Genomic DNA, 13,281 nt, shown 5'->3' on the forward strand with positions numbered 1-13,281 from the left:
CGTGAAAAGGGTGGGGAGGGAAAAACCGGGGGTGGGGGGGGAGGCCTGGGGGGGGGGGGGGGGAGTTCTTGAGTCCTCCAGCACTTTCATTTGGCTGCTCTGCGTGACTCAGCACAGCTAATAGAGGCCATTTGTACTGGTCACCAGCAGCAACAGGAAACATGCTGCGGACCGTAACGTCTTCTCCTTGCACGCCTTTTAGCGTAGGGGAGATTGCCGCTATGCATCGACTGCCGACTGTCTCTCCTGGCTGACAGAGTCTGCGGTTGGCACAGTTAGCATTGTCTTGTTTACCTGCAGCTCACAGCTAGCTGTGTTTGTGAGGTGAAGATTAAGTTTATTAAGATTCCTAACTTCCAAATATCCATGTCCAAGGTGATTTTTATTTTCTAGACCGTCGTGTTTCGAGGGTCCAAACAAGCCCTCTTTGAAAAATTGATGATTATGAATGTTTTCCATTGGGGTGATGTGTTATCGAGAGACTGTGTTAACGGGGAAGAAAATTCTGTTTCTGGGCAACCTAAACCTGAGTTTCTGGGCAGGATTTTTCCAAAAGACAATTGGATGTCCTTGCCGGAGAAAGAGAAACGCTGGGTTTTTCCTCCTGCGGCTTGGTGTTAATTCAGCTCGCGTCCTGGACTCACTATTGCATTGCTGTTGCATCATCTGCACACACAGCGTTTCTCTTTTTTTTCCTCTCTAGCTCGTTTGGATCTGCAGATGTTCCGAGCCTCGCCCCATCCCAAATCCTCTCAAGCCTCTAGTCTCCGATCGCTCATCCCCATCGAGAAAGTGCCGACAAGCTCCCGCTTCAAGTTCGGTTTCCGCACCAATTGATCGATGCGACTGTTTTGTTTGAGTGAGTCGACATGTTACCGCGGAGGTCGCCACTTGTCCGCAGGTCGCCTTCTCAATATGCGGCACGTCTGCACTGAATACCAGTCGCAGAGGCGGCACGAACATGCATGTAAATATGCATCCGTGAGAGCAGGGCCATTTTTCAGGCGGACAGTCGAGAGGGTGGCAGAAGTGTTTTTATCCAGTGTTATTTGAGGTGATCGCCACAGAGGTTGGCCATCAAGAAAAAAATAGTTACTCAAGGTGAGCCATGACTTGCAGATGAAAGAGAGGGAACAGGAAAAGCTGCATGTGTTTGCTGCAGCTTTGGAGTTCTACAGGATAGAGATCCTGTCTGGTAGTCTGAATTGGGCAAAAATTTAACCCTTTTCTCACACCTCGAGGCATTTTAAAACTCATCTCAGTTCTTTCAGTCATTCGGACTACACAGAGATTTGTTTATGTGCAACAGCTAATCCCAGAACACTCATCTCATGAATTTCATCTATATCTATCTACCATAACTCTCTGTCAGATAGCTGTGTTGCGTTATGCCGTGTGAACTTTTAAACTGGAAGTAATGGCGTTTGGCGGAGGCAATTTAGTTTCTAAATTGAAAACTATGCAAATATGCTACGCTGCGCAGCTTTTGCAGGCTTCCTAAAATTTTATCCTGCAAGATTTATGTCCGGCGTAATGGCCTTGTTGTGTTTTCATATATTTAAATAGCAGGACTCAAAGAGCAAGGCAGGGCTAAACTGGGTTCAGCCTTAAAAGTTTTATAAGGTTTAGCTGTAATTTCATATAAACTGCGCCGATGAAAAGCCCGAGGCCACACCCCCCTCTGCGGCACGCTGGTTTTATCTCGCCCTGCCTGTGGATCACAATTTTGATTTAAGAAGCTCCGAAGCCTTGCAGTGTTCTGACAACAACTCTAGCTAAATTAATAGTTTCTGTTTTCAAACTAGTTGCATCATCCAAGTGTTATTGTGGTGTGTGTGTGTGTGTTAAATATTTAAAGGGTTTAGGAGTGATATGTGCACTGCTGTCTAGGCAAAGCTAAGAAAAGGTGTCATTGTGGCCAAAATACAGCCAGTTTTTTTTGACTATTCCTTTTTGAAAACAGAAAACATTTTTATGATAACGTATTTATATATTTAACTAGATTATATAGATTTCATTACATACTGTAAGCTCTTAAAAGCATGAAATGGGCTTTTTTTCTTATTTGCTGCATTTGACGTCACAGCTCAGAACAGTCAGTAGCTAATCAGAGCTGACATGATTTCCTTTGGCTCTAGAGTGATTTGGTGATTGGTTCAAATTCTGTGTTTGCCAATGAGCAAAGAGGGAAGCATGCAGGGTGAATGGAAATTTTCTCCCGGTATTATAGCATTTATAGGCAATAAACTATTTAGACCCATGATTGCTTATTTTCTCCTCCAGAAACCGTTTTCTTCTCTACTCTGCGAGCAAAATATAAATGTAACACCAACCACATTGTCATTGTAATTTAACATTTAATTATTTTTTTAATTCATTGTACCTGATGCGTTCTGAGAATTTTTGCAGCATCCATCTTGTTAAAAATACACCAGCGTGCTCTTTTTGTCTGAGCCCTTTACATCATTTTAAATTCTTTTTTTCTCATTATGTGAAGCGTTACATATTTGTTAGTCTAATGATGCTGTATTCAAACTCCATTAATTAGCAGAGTGTGCAGAGAATGGTTAGGTAGAGAACTAAAAGCAGACAAAAGCCTAGGTAATAGCTTAGATCATTTTCATTGTTTGGACTGATTTAAGCAAGCAACATTTTAATTACTTTTTGGTGTAGACAAGCACAAAGTAGAAAAAGATAGCAAACTATTTGGAAAGGAATGAAGGGGCTGTGTACTGTTAATCATCCCTATGTCTTTTTTTTATATAATGGTTTGTAAATTGGGCTACACTGAAGCTGTAAAATGACAATAAACCTGGTTTGAAGACTAGCTGTTTTTTGTTTTGTTTTTTTTGGCTGTGAGCAGGTTTAGGCAGGTTTTTTTTGCATTTTATCATTGATTTTTAGAAAAAATCTGCGGAAATGTGATAAATGGCGCTGATAGTATAAATGGTAGCTGAAAACATTAGCCAGATTTTGAACACGTAAGGGCAGGAGTGCACATGCACTTCTTTGTTTTGTTGTGTTTTGTGGTTTGGTGTGGTGTGGTTTGGTTTATTTTGGTCTGTTTTTTTTTTAAATTTGTTTTGGTTTGGTTGTTTGGTTTGATTTGGTTTGTTTGTTTTGTTTGGTTTTCTTTGGTGTGGTTTTGTTTTGTTTTCTTTGGTGTGGTTTTGTTTTGTTTGGTTTTCTTTGGTGTGGTTTTGTTTTGTTTGTGTATGTTTGATTTTGTCCTGGTCATATCTTTTCTTTGGAAAAAAATAAAATAAAAAAAATCTCATCTTAGGTGCTTGATGTGTTTGTGTAGTGGTATAATTTTCTTTAAGAAGGCCTGGAATCAAATAAAATCCTATATAGTATATCTAGCATAATCGTATAATTTAATATGTCCTTTTTGTTAATGACATTTTTTTTTAATAAAACCAATTTTAGCTTTACAGATACCCAATTTTATTTATTCATATATTTTTTTTTTATGTATTTATTAAATTTTTTCTAATTTGTAAATCATGTTTGTCCCAGTCCTGTGAAAATCTCTTTCTGAGACGTGTGGGCCTGGCTGTGAGATGTACTCCTGAGCACAATCCCACACAAATAAACATCTGTTAAATTTATGGACTCATCCAACATACAAAACTAAATACTGCTGCATCCTGCAGTGCATGCACAGAAAATCCTGCGATGAACAGATGAAACCATATTCCATGGGTCAGTGATAGCATGAGTGCATACAGTGTGGTAGAGTTACGGGCATATAGATTAATCAGATTAGCTATATTAAGCATAATTTGTCTTTTCTTTTTTGACAGAAGCAACAGTGCATTGTGAGCTACATGTCAGAACAACCATCAGTCTGTATTTTTTATTATTTGGAGAACTTACCACAGAGTACGTCTGTGCAGACACAAGGTGTTCTCGTACCTATGCTAATGTACCATCTTGTGCTGAGCTGTATTCCACTGATGTGTGGAAACTAGTAGTTTCTAGAGAAGCAGGAGGGCATTGTTGGATACATGAGGGTGGAGGATACGCTTTGTCTGCAGTCAGAGCAGATCGAGATGGTGATATTATACCGGCCGACTCCAGTGCGTGGAGATTGCAATGTTTATGCATGCGGCATATACGCAGTACATGCGTAAGTGTATATATGTAGCATTTAAAGTAAGCTGTGTATTTCTATTTTTCTTGTGGTTATACAGTCACAGCGTTGTTTGATACAGAAGTAATTTGACAATGCTCACGTACCCTAAGAAAAACACGTGATGATTCTGGAACAACCCCCTATTAAACCATTATGAGATTATAATTAGCATGACGTCTACTGAAACAGTCTATTTGTTATTCATAGGGGACTACGATTTTTTTTATTGAGGCATTGTTAACAAATAAATCCTCATTAGTGATTTTCCCACTCAGTGTTATTGCATGTAAATAGGATTTTAATGTCATGATATTTATTAGACTGAAATGCTTTCGGCTTAAGACATTTAAAGACCAACCGGACTGAACCTTTTTGTCTATGCATGTTTTTAACAGCTTTTGCTAGGGCTGGGTGATATAGCCAGAAGTATTCACAATATATATATTTTTTTTTTATATCACGTGATATGTATATATATATTATTAATGGGGAAGGAAATGCTTTTCACCTATTTGTTAAAGAATGAATGGAAATATGTTTGTTCACTTTTTTTAACTCCCCAGAGCGAGCTAACTAGTTATGATTTAATACAAATATATCATCAAAAATGGTGTCTAATGAAATGAATTAATAAACAATTAAATTAACAATTAAATAAGTCTTTTAAAATGTAATTCATCAAAAATATAACAATTAATTTGCAACAAAACAATTATTTTCTCAAATAATATGCTGCAAAACAGAACTCTATAAATTAAAACGTGGATGAAAGAATGTCTTTGTTGTATTATATTCCTTAAAATAAGAATATTATTATTGTTACATTGAGAAATACATTTTAATATACAGTAGTAGTATATTTCTGTCATAATTTCTTATTTGTTTCAAATTCAATGTGTATTTGACAGTAGTTTATCTTAAAGCAGTTGAAAGTGCTTGTGAAGTGACTCTCAGAACAGCTCTGGAGATGAAGTTCATGTGGGCTGTCCTCATATATTGAGATGGCAGACGCTGAAAACTGAGCGTCATGTCCGAGTTTGTGTAGTGGATGAAACCCAACACACTCAGAGACACACAGAGCATGCTGTGTGATTGGCTGTTAGATTAATCCATATTAAGTAAAAATGTCCAGAGCTTATCATCATTTCATTGCAATTTCGAAATCATTGATCGCCCAGCCATACTTAAAGCTATGGTACCTGAAAGACTTGTGGGCAGCCAGCCATTATCTTAAGGTTAAAATGGCTAAAACCAAAATAAAAAAGTTGTTTTGCTTGTCCTTTCAGTCTATCAGAAACTAAAAAAGTCAGTGTTATAGAGTTCAGGGTCAGTTAAAATGTGCTCATCAGCTGCCATCAGAGCGGCTATAAAAAAATTTAAAAAAAAAAAGACCCGACAACTTCTTATTTCATCACAGAAATTAAAACTGCATGCAGTTTGCTTTTCAAATGGAGGTGAGATCTGGAGCAATTGCGAAAATATGAATAAGTTATGGCTTTCTTATTTTTTAGAGGTAGGGGAGGTCAGACGAATGCTGCTGGGACTAAACTCAAAGATCTTCAGGATAGAAGTTGCAGGTTGGATTTCAACCGTGCAGTGAAAGTCTCCATGGCGGTTTACAATGTGCAGAGCCTACTTTCCGAAGCAGAAAATCTGTATTTCATGCCCAAAATGGGCATTAAGCCTGCACTGGAAGTGATGCCACAAAAAGTCTGGGTGCTTTAGAAGCCCCTGCGTCGAAATACCTGCGACATAACATTTGCTCATGAATTTTAATATGTTTGGGTTTAGTGGGGGGGCCTTCATTTGCAAGAGAGCATGATAAAGACGGATGGCGAGAAAGGGAGGCTGGATAAAAGAGAAAGCGAACGGGGAGAAAGAGAGAACAGGGGAGTCCCTGAGACAGATGTCACCCTCACTGCAGATTGATGGCTCTTGGCCAGTTTCCACGCCAAGCTTTGACCCCGCTGTCCTTTGCAGTAATTTATAGGTGGCGTTTTTAAAGATTTAAGCACTATTTTGTGGCCATCATGGCCTCGGACAGAGAACGACCTTCTAATTCAGGGTCGCAGTCGGTCCAGAGCTAAAAATGAACCCGCCTGAATCCGTGCGGATCTGACAGTGCGGTTCTGAATGTGTGCATTTGTTGTTGTATTCTCACAGGCCAGCCTGATTAATTAAAAACCCTGTTTGTTTTGGAGATGTGGATTTATTTTGAATATACAGTGTGAGTTTGTATGACATTCAGGGTAATAACTTTCAGCTTGAAGCATAGACTGGAAAGAGGACGTGTAGGGAGACTAGACACCCTGCGCAGCTTTTGGCTGTGCATTCAGTGGACCCAGCTGGGTCTGGTGTTGGCTGAGGTGTATGAGAGGCCCTTATGTCTGCAGCAGTGGCTGGCGATCTGGGGGGAGCCTCTCTAGCACATCATCACTCATTTGCAATTTAACGGCCCCAGAGATCACCCTTTCCCAGCATGGCAAAGCTTATTAGCAGAGGTTTTAAATCATAATCTCAAGTGAATCTACTGCCCTATCCTTCCCCTTTCAAGACGCCCGGCCAGTGGAGTCCACCAGGGCGGCGCTAAAAAAAGAGCTGTTTTGTTTATTCTTGCAGGGTTCAGATCGAGTCCAGAGATGTCTATAATATCTGGAGAAAACTCTTTTGGCATTCCCATTCACCTAAATGGATCAAATAGACATTTCACAAGTCCACTGAACATATTTAAGAGCCTCCAAAAAGAATGTTACTGGTAAAACATCTGTTGTAATATAATGCAATATTTGTGATTTATCTTTATTTGTTGTTTTAGTGTTATTATTAAAGTAACAAGTAAAGATAATTTAATCTTAATGCACAACTTTTGAAGAAGGCACATTTTAGAATTTTAATTTCTTTTTTTTTATTCTAAAAATGACATTTAGAATTTCACTTGCATTTTAGAAATTGAATTTTTAATGCATTAACATTCAAAAAATCTTCTGCATCTATCTATCTCTTTTATTATGTTCGTCCATCCATTGTTCTATCATTCTATCTATCATGCTGTCATTCTGCCATTCTATCTGTTATTCCATCTAGCTATGTATCATCTGTCTGTCTGTCTGTCAGTCTTTCTATCCAGTGTTCTTTCTCTTTCTAGTTGAAAATTAATTTACATTAATCTCTTTGGTCACACTTTTTTTAAAGTTTCAATACTTGCTATTAACAAACCATTAATTTACTCATTTCCTGCTTATTAAAAGTTAATAAGGTAATTAAGTTTAGGTATTGGGTAGGATTAGAGATGTATCTTTATAAACAGTACAAGTACTAATAAACAGACAATATGTTATTAATAGGCAATAAGCATACTAGTTAATAGTGAGAATTGGTCTCTATAGTAAAGTGTTACCATTTCTTTAAAAAATAATCATTTTTGATTCTGTTTGGAAATATTATTTTTGCAATTAATTTTTTTTGCTTAGATATTAGACTCTTCATCTTCTCTTCATCAAGAAATTGCCATAAACACAGTGTACTTTTGCTTTGTTTCTTTCCTAAATAAGCATCCTTCATTAGTTTCAATTCATGACTCTGTTTTCCCTTGAGAGACCCCCAGTCGATTCAGACATATTTAGACCTGTCTGGAGATAGCAGGCTACATTATAGTTCTTCACGGAACATTATGGCTTTGTAATAATGTCCCAGGCTTTGATGACACTGATAACTACAACTGACTAAAAATGCTGTATTTAGTAGGCAAATGATCTAGTCTATGCAAACTTAATTCACATGTCATGCCCACATGTAGTTGCACGCTGCTTCGCTACCTCGGATGCCCTGCCTGAGGGCATTCAATTCACAAAAAAGACATGAAATTGAAGCTCTGCAGTCTTATTCAAGGAGTGAAAGATAGTGTTGGGTTCCTCTGCCAAACGGATAAATATGACGAGTTTTGAGAATTGTAGAAACGCTTTCCACCGTGGGCCTCCTCACCCTGAGCAGCTTAGCTGTCCTCTTTTTAAAGGAGTGAGGAACATGGGTATCAGCGTGAAGCAGCCGCGAGGGCCTTCGCAGCCTGCGTCTGTGTGCATGTGCCGGATTTTAGGAGAGCAGCCATAATGCTCGGTGTCCTGCAGATAGTCAGCACGACTTCCTGTCTGGGCCACGCTCACGTTGGAAGCGCGCGTTTGATAAAATGTCGTCTGTTTACAAATCCTATTATGCGTGTCCTTGGAGTTGATTGCCTGTCCATGTTAGCTTTAGTAAACGTCTTAATTGCGTTAAATGGGTAGAAAAGCTGGCAGATTAGAAGCCATTAATAAGCGTTGTGTGAGCGAGCGTATTCCCGAGATGGCACTTTCGTCGGGTTGGCAGGCGAGAAGGGAGAGAGTATGCCAGCGTCACCTTGAAACTCGAAAACACTGGAGAAACAGGTCATTGTGTCTCTGCTGAAAAGAGGTACACATCGCTCTCTCTCTCTCGCTTTCTCGCTCGCTCTCTGCACCCTTTACACTCTCTTTGGATTCTCTCTCTCCCTCTCGCTCTCCCTTTCCATCTGAACAGTAGATAAGCTCACTGAGGGAGAGTTTAAAGGACTCTCCATTTGTGTATAAATAGCTTAGAATGAATTATTGAGGGACCCAGGGTTACTAATAATCCCCCTGGACCCATCCGACAATGACATAGAAGATGGAGGGAAAACAATTACACAGGGTATCTCCTGAGGAGGACTGGGTGGAAGGATGAAGGGGGGTGCAGATGAAGACGCCGCAGAAGCCCCTCACCGGCTTCCCGTCTTGGCTAATAAAGCCAATTAAGTCAGTAGAATCAATGGGCATGTGAGCAGTCCCGGAAAGAGGAAGCATAATGATTCATGTCCTCCGCCCGGAACGTCCCGTCCCTTTTGTCCACGCAGCCGGGAGGGCAGCGGGACACTGATGGGATGAGACAAGGGGACCGTGGGGGAATATTAAGGAGCTGTTTGTGTCTGCTGGTGTCAATGCAAGGACGGCACCAAGAGGGTGAGAGGTGCAGACAGACAGGCCGGTCACCCTGCCACGCTCTCGCTCGCTTTCGGCGGGACGGTCTCTACGCTCTAGTCTGTCTGCGCTTCAGCTCTAGCAGGTGGATCTTGGCCCGATCTTCAGACTTTAGATCCTGACCTCTGAGGTGCTTCTATGTCACTAGGATTAATTTTTATTAAAAATAACATATTTTAAATTTGTTTTGTTAAAGAGGTTTTAATAAAAGTTGACTCCCTGTGCAGTAGAAATGTGATTTACAAAAATGCAGAAGTACGATCTGTTGTTTTCACAATGATGTTTTACGCATTTTTTTTTTTCAGCGAACTACCCTTATAACATTAAAACGTTCTATCATGCATTCATCATGTACTTTTTCCTACTTTTCAAATGACTTTTGTGTATAGACTGTATTTTACCCTTGACTTTCAATGTTAATCTATTAATATCTGTCGTAAAAATGTGAATCAGTACATATTTATTAATATAATTAGCGACATACACAATTTCAAAATTTAGTGTGTGAAAATGATTAAGGTAAATATCAGTGCACAGAATGTTTTTGTGGCCATTTGTGTAAAAATATGAATTGTGGATATTTAGGATGCATAAAATACATAAAGTCCTTAGCAAGACAAAAGAGTTTACCTTTATTTTCCAGAAATGTTTAAAATGTATTCATGTGAATTTTCAGCATCATTACTCCAGTCTTCAGTGTCACATGATCCTTCAGAAATCATGCTTGATTTGCTGATCAAGAAACATTTCAATGTTGTAAATAAGATGTGCTGCTTATTTTTGTAGAAATACATTTGATCTTTTTTTCAGGATTCTTTGATGAATATAAAAGTTCAAAAGAACACCATTTAATTGTGAATACGTTTTTGTAACAATATAAATGTCTTTACTGCCACGTTTGCTCAATTGAATGCGTTCTTGCTGAATAAAAGTAATAATTTCTTTAAAAACAAAATCTTTCTGTTCCCATCTTTTGAAAGGTAGTGTATGTGATAGTTTTTGTCAGTTATCTTTGAGCGATTTTTGGTTTTAGAAATTAGCATGCTGTTGAAATAAGTGCATGGTTGCTGGATTTGTCATATATTGTGAAGTGACATGGTGTTTAAATAAAAGACTTGCAAGAACCGCAAGTGGTCAGTCACTTGTCTTGAATTTGCAAACTCTTCAAACGCAATTGAACATTCTGCTTTGTTATCAGAGTTATGCCTTTGAAGTATTCAGTACTTGGATGGCTCCATCCATACAAATCTGACCAAAAAGTCAAAAGGTTGTCTGCAGAATTGAAAGAGTGCACAGTAATTTAAATGAGCTTTCACTTTGTCGCAGAATAACCTAGTTTAATTCCAATAGTCAAAAGTTTGATTTATAGAGCAGATTGCAGTTCTGAATGATTTTATTAGTGACGAAACATCTGTGAATGAAAACTTTCAGGGCTGAAGTCCCAGAAGCCCAATCCTAGCGTTGCCCATGTATCCGACCCTGCCAGTGGGAAGGTTGATTTTAAACCACTGCGAAATTCCGCATTACCATTTTGATTAGTCCTGTGACTTGGTAACACATTTTAGAAACCCTGACTTTACCGACTTCCTGCATGACATCTCGCTAACAAGCTCTCGGTATTAAACACGCTCCCTCACGTCTTTGCTCTAACAATACTATGGGTATATTTGGTAAGCCAAAGATATTTTATGCCCTCTTTTAGTGCAACCTTCAGTTCTTGTGTTTCAGAGCCTGGCAGACGGGCTTATCCTTGATACTTCTGCGCAACCCACAGTGCCAGGATGCAATTGACTGTCCAGTTCTGAACACCACATGGTTGAATTTTCTATTATCTGTCCAAAAGGTGATGTAAATTCAATTCAAAAAGGCTTGGTAGAATTAAGCTGTGTGTGTGTGTGTGTGTGTGTGTGTGTTTGAGAGAGAGAAAGAGAAAGACCTGCCTTATACTATAAGTATCGGATGAATTGAAGATGGAAAATAGTTTGCCTTTATGGTCCCTTTGTATGTTGTACATTGTGTGTGGTTCTGTGAGTTAACACACATGAGATTGTTTGGGTATTAGGGAGTGTGGAGCTGTATTTATTGTGTACTGTAGTGTGTGTGTTCATACTGTCTCCGGGTCCTTTGGGAGTGTATGGGGGGGGGGAGGAATGCGTCCTAATGATGCGTTTTCTACACCATTGATTCAGTAGCTCTGCTTCACAGTAAATCCTTCACATGCAACACATTAGAGCAGGCTTTTTCCTCCGCCAATCGATTTGCAGAACTTACAGCTGTTCCTCTTTTCTACTGTCCTCCGTTTAGTGCTCGTCTCCATTCCTCTGTGCTCCTCAGCTTTCCTTTCCTTTCCTTTCCTTTCTTTTACTTACCTTTACCCTTTCCTTAGAATATATTTTCCTTTACCTTTTGCTTTTTTATTTTTCTTTACCTGTTCCTTTACCCTAATTTAGTTTATTTCACTTTAACTGTACCTTTTCTTGCCTCTCCAGTTTACTCAGTGAGTTTTTTTTTAAAGAGGTCTCTTATGCTCACAAAGGCTGCATTTTTCATGAAAACAGAGTACAACAGTGATATTGTGAAATCTTATTTCAATTTATGATAACTGTTTTCTAATTGAATATATTAAAAAATTTAATTTATTCCTGTGATGGAAAACTGAATTTTCAGTATCAGTACTCCAGTCTTCAGTGTCACGTGATATTTCAGAAATCATTCTAATATGATGATTTGCTGCTCAGACATTTCTTACTATCATCAGTGTTGAAAACAGTTATGCCGATTAATGTTTTTGTGGAAACCATGATACATTTTTTGAGGATTCTTTGATGAATAGAAATTCAGCATTTATTTAATTTAATATATTGGTAACAAATTGAAAGCTTTTTTGTCACTTTTGATCAATTTAGTGTAGCCTTTATTTAAAAATTATTTAAATTTCGTCCTAAAAAAAAATATCCTACTAACCCAGAACTTTTGATCGTAGTATATGTCCTATCATCAGAGAGTGAAGCTCATATGCATCTCAAGGTTCTTTCTCATCAGGGATAGTAGCCAGTAGGAAAGTAGTATAGGGAATCCAGGTTTAGTGTTAGAAATTAACATTAGAAATGCATCCACCGACCTCCTGAAATATATTCCCTCACACTACCACTTCATTCCACTGGAATAATATCACTCAAGCAGAGGACTCATTAGTCCCAGAAACAGCTCCTGAATATTTAAGGCCTATTTTATTGAATCAAAAAAAGAGCTTGACGTGGTTTCGGCACAGTAATTGAAGATCTCTCTCGCTCTCCCGTTTTCTCTCTCACTTTCTTTCTCTCTCTCAGATTACTCTCTGAGCTCATATTGCTGTCTTCAAAGTGCATTTTTATTTAATCAGGGTTTACTGCTTCCAATTAAATATTTTAAGAAGACATGTTGTTTGGATGTGGGAGCAGGGCAAGGCGGAGCGGCGCAAAGGTGTCCTGGAGTCTTTCAGGAGACCTTGAATTCTCAGACCTTTGGAGGACAGTTTATTCAAATTACCCAAGGTCAACTGGGATACTCGTGTTAAAGGAAGGAGGGGGAACTTTGGGAATTCAGTACCTTTGCTCAATTTCTACCACCGTGAAAGCGATACGTACTATTGCAGACACACTTGACAGGCACGGCGACTAAAATGACATGAACAAACATGACAGTGCTCGGACACACTTTTTGGAACAATAGATGTTTGATCAGCACATATTGATTTGAACACGTATAAACCGCAGCTGGAAATGTCTCGGCTTACATGGGTGTGCAAATTTTGGTGCATGAGTGATTATTGCCAAAACTGTCTCGGGTTATTGCCCTCACAGAAACTTTTGAAGATTGATGTTTTTTGGCCAGATGATCAATTGGATTATTTGCAGTGGCAGGTATAAGTAATGACAGTAATAAGCAAAAACAAGTGAAGAAGCAGCTATAATTTATTATTCATATCATGAATCCCAATTGTTATAAATGATGCCTGCACTATTCCATTGCACTCTCCTTTACTCTCGAAAACTATTGTACAAATAAAAACCTGAAGGCTTTGTTCTAGTGAAGTACTGATCCAGCATGCTTTTAACCACTAGCATCCACATTTAA

The 13,281-nt window shown here is 38.7% G+C and overlaps 1 protein-coding gene across 1 annotated transcript in view; it reads left to right on the forward strand.

The window, feature by feature from the left end:
* The first annotated feature begins 5,969 nt into the window (after positions 1–5,969).
* Positions 5,970–13,281, forward strand: part of LOC107600881 (CUGBP Elav-like family member 4) — an 81,533-nt gene continuing 74,221 nt past the window's right edge. Inside the window, exon 1 of the mRNA XM_016292859.1 lies at positions 5,970–6,117. Within this exon, the coding sequence (XP_016148345.1) occupies positions 5,970–6,117 (148 nt within the window). The remainder of the gene's footprint in view (positions 6,118–13,281) is intronic.

Source organism: Sinocyclocheilus grahami, unplaced genomic scaffold (assembly GCF_001515645.1).
Source record: "Sinocyclocheilus grahami isolate Dianchi unplaced genomic scaffold, SAMN03320097.WGS_v1.1 scaffold294.1, whole genome shotgun sequence".
NCBI lineage: Eukaryota > Metazoa > Chordata > Actinopteri > Cypriniformes > Cyprinidae > Sinocyclocheilus > Sinocyclocheilus grahami.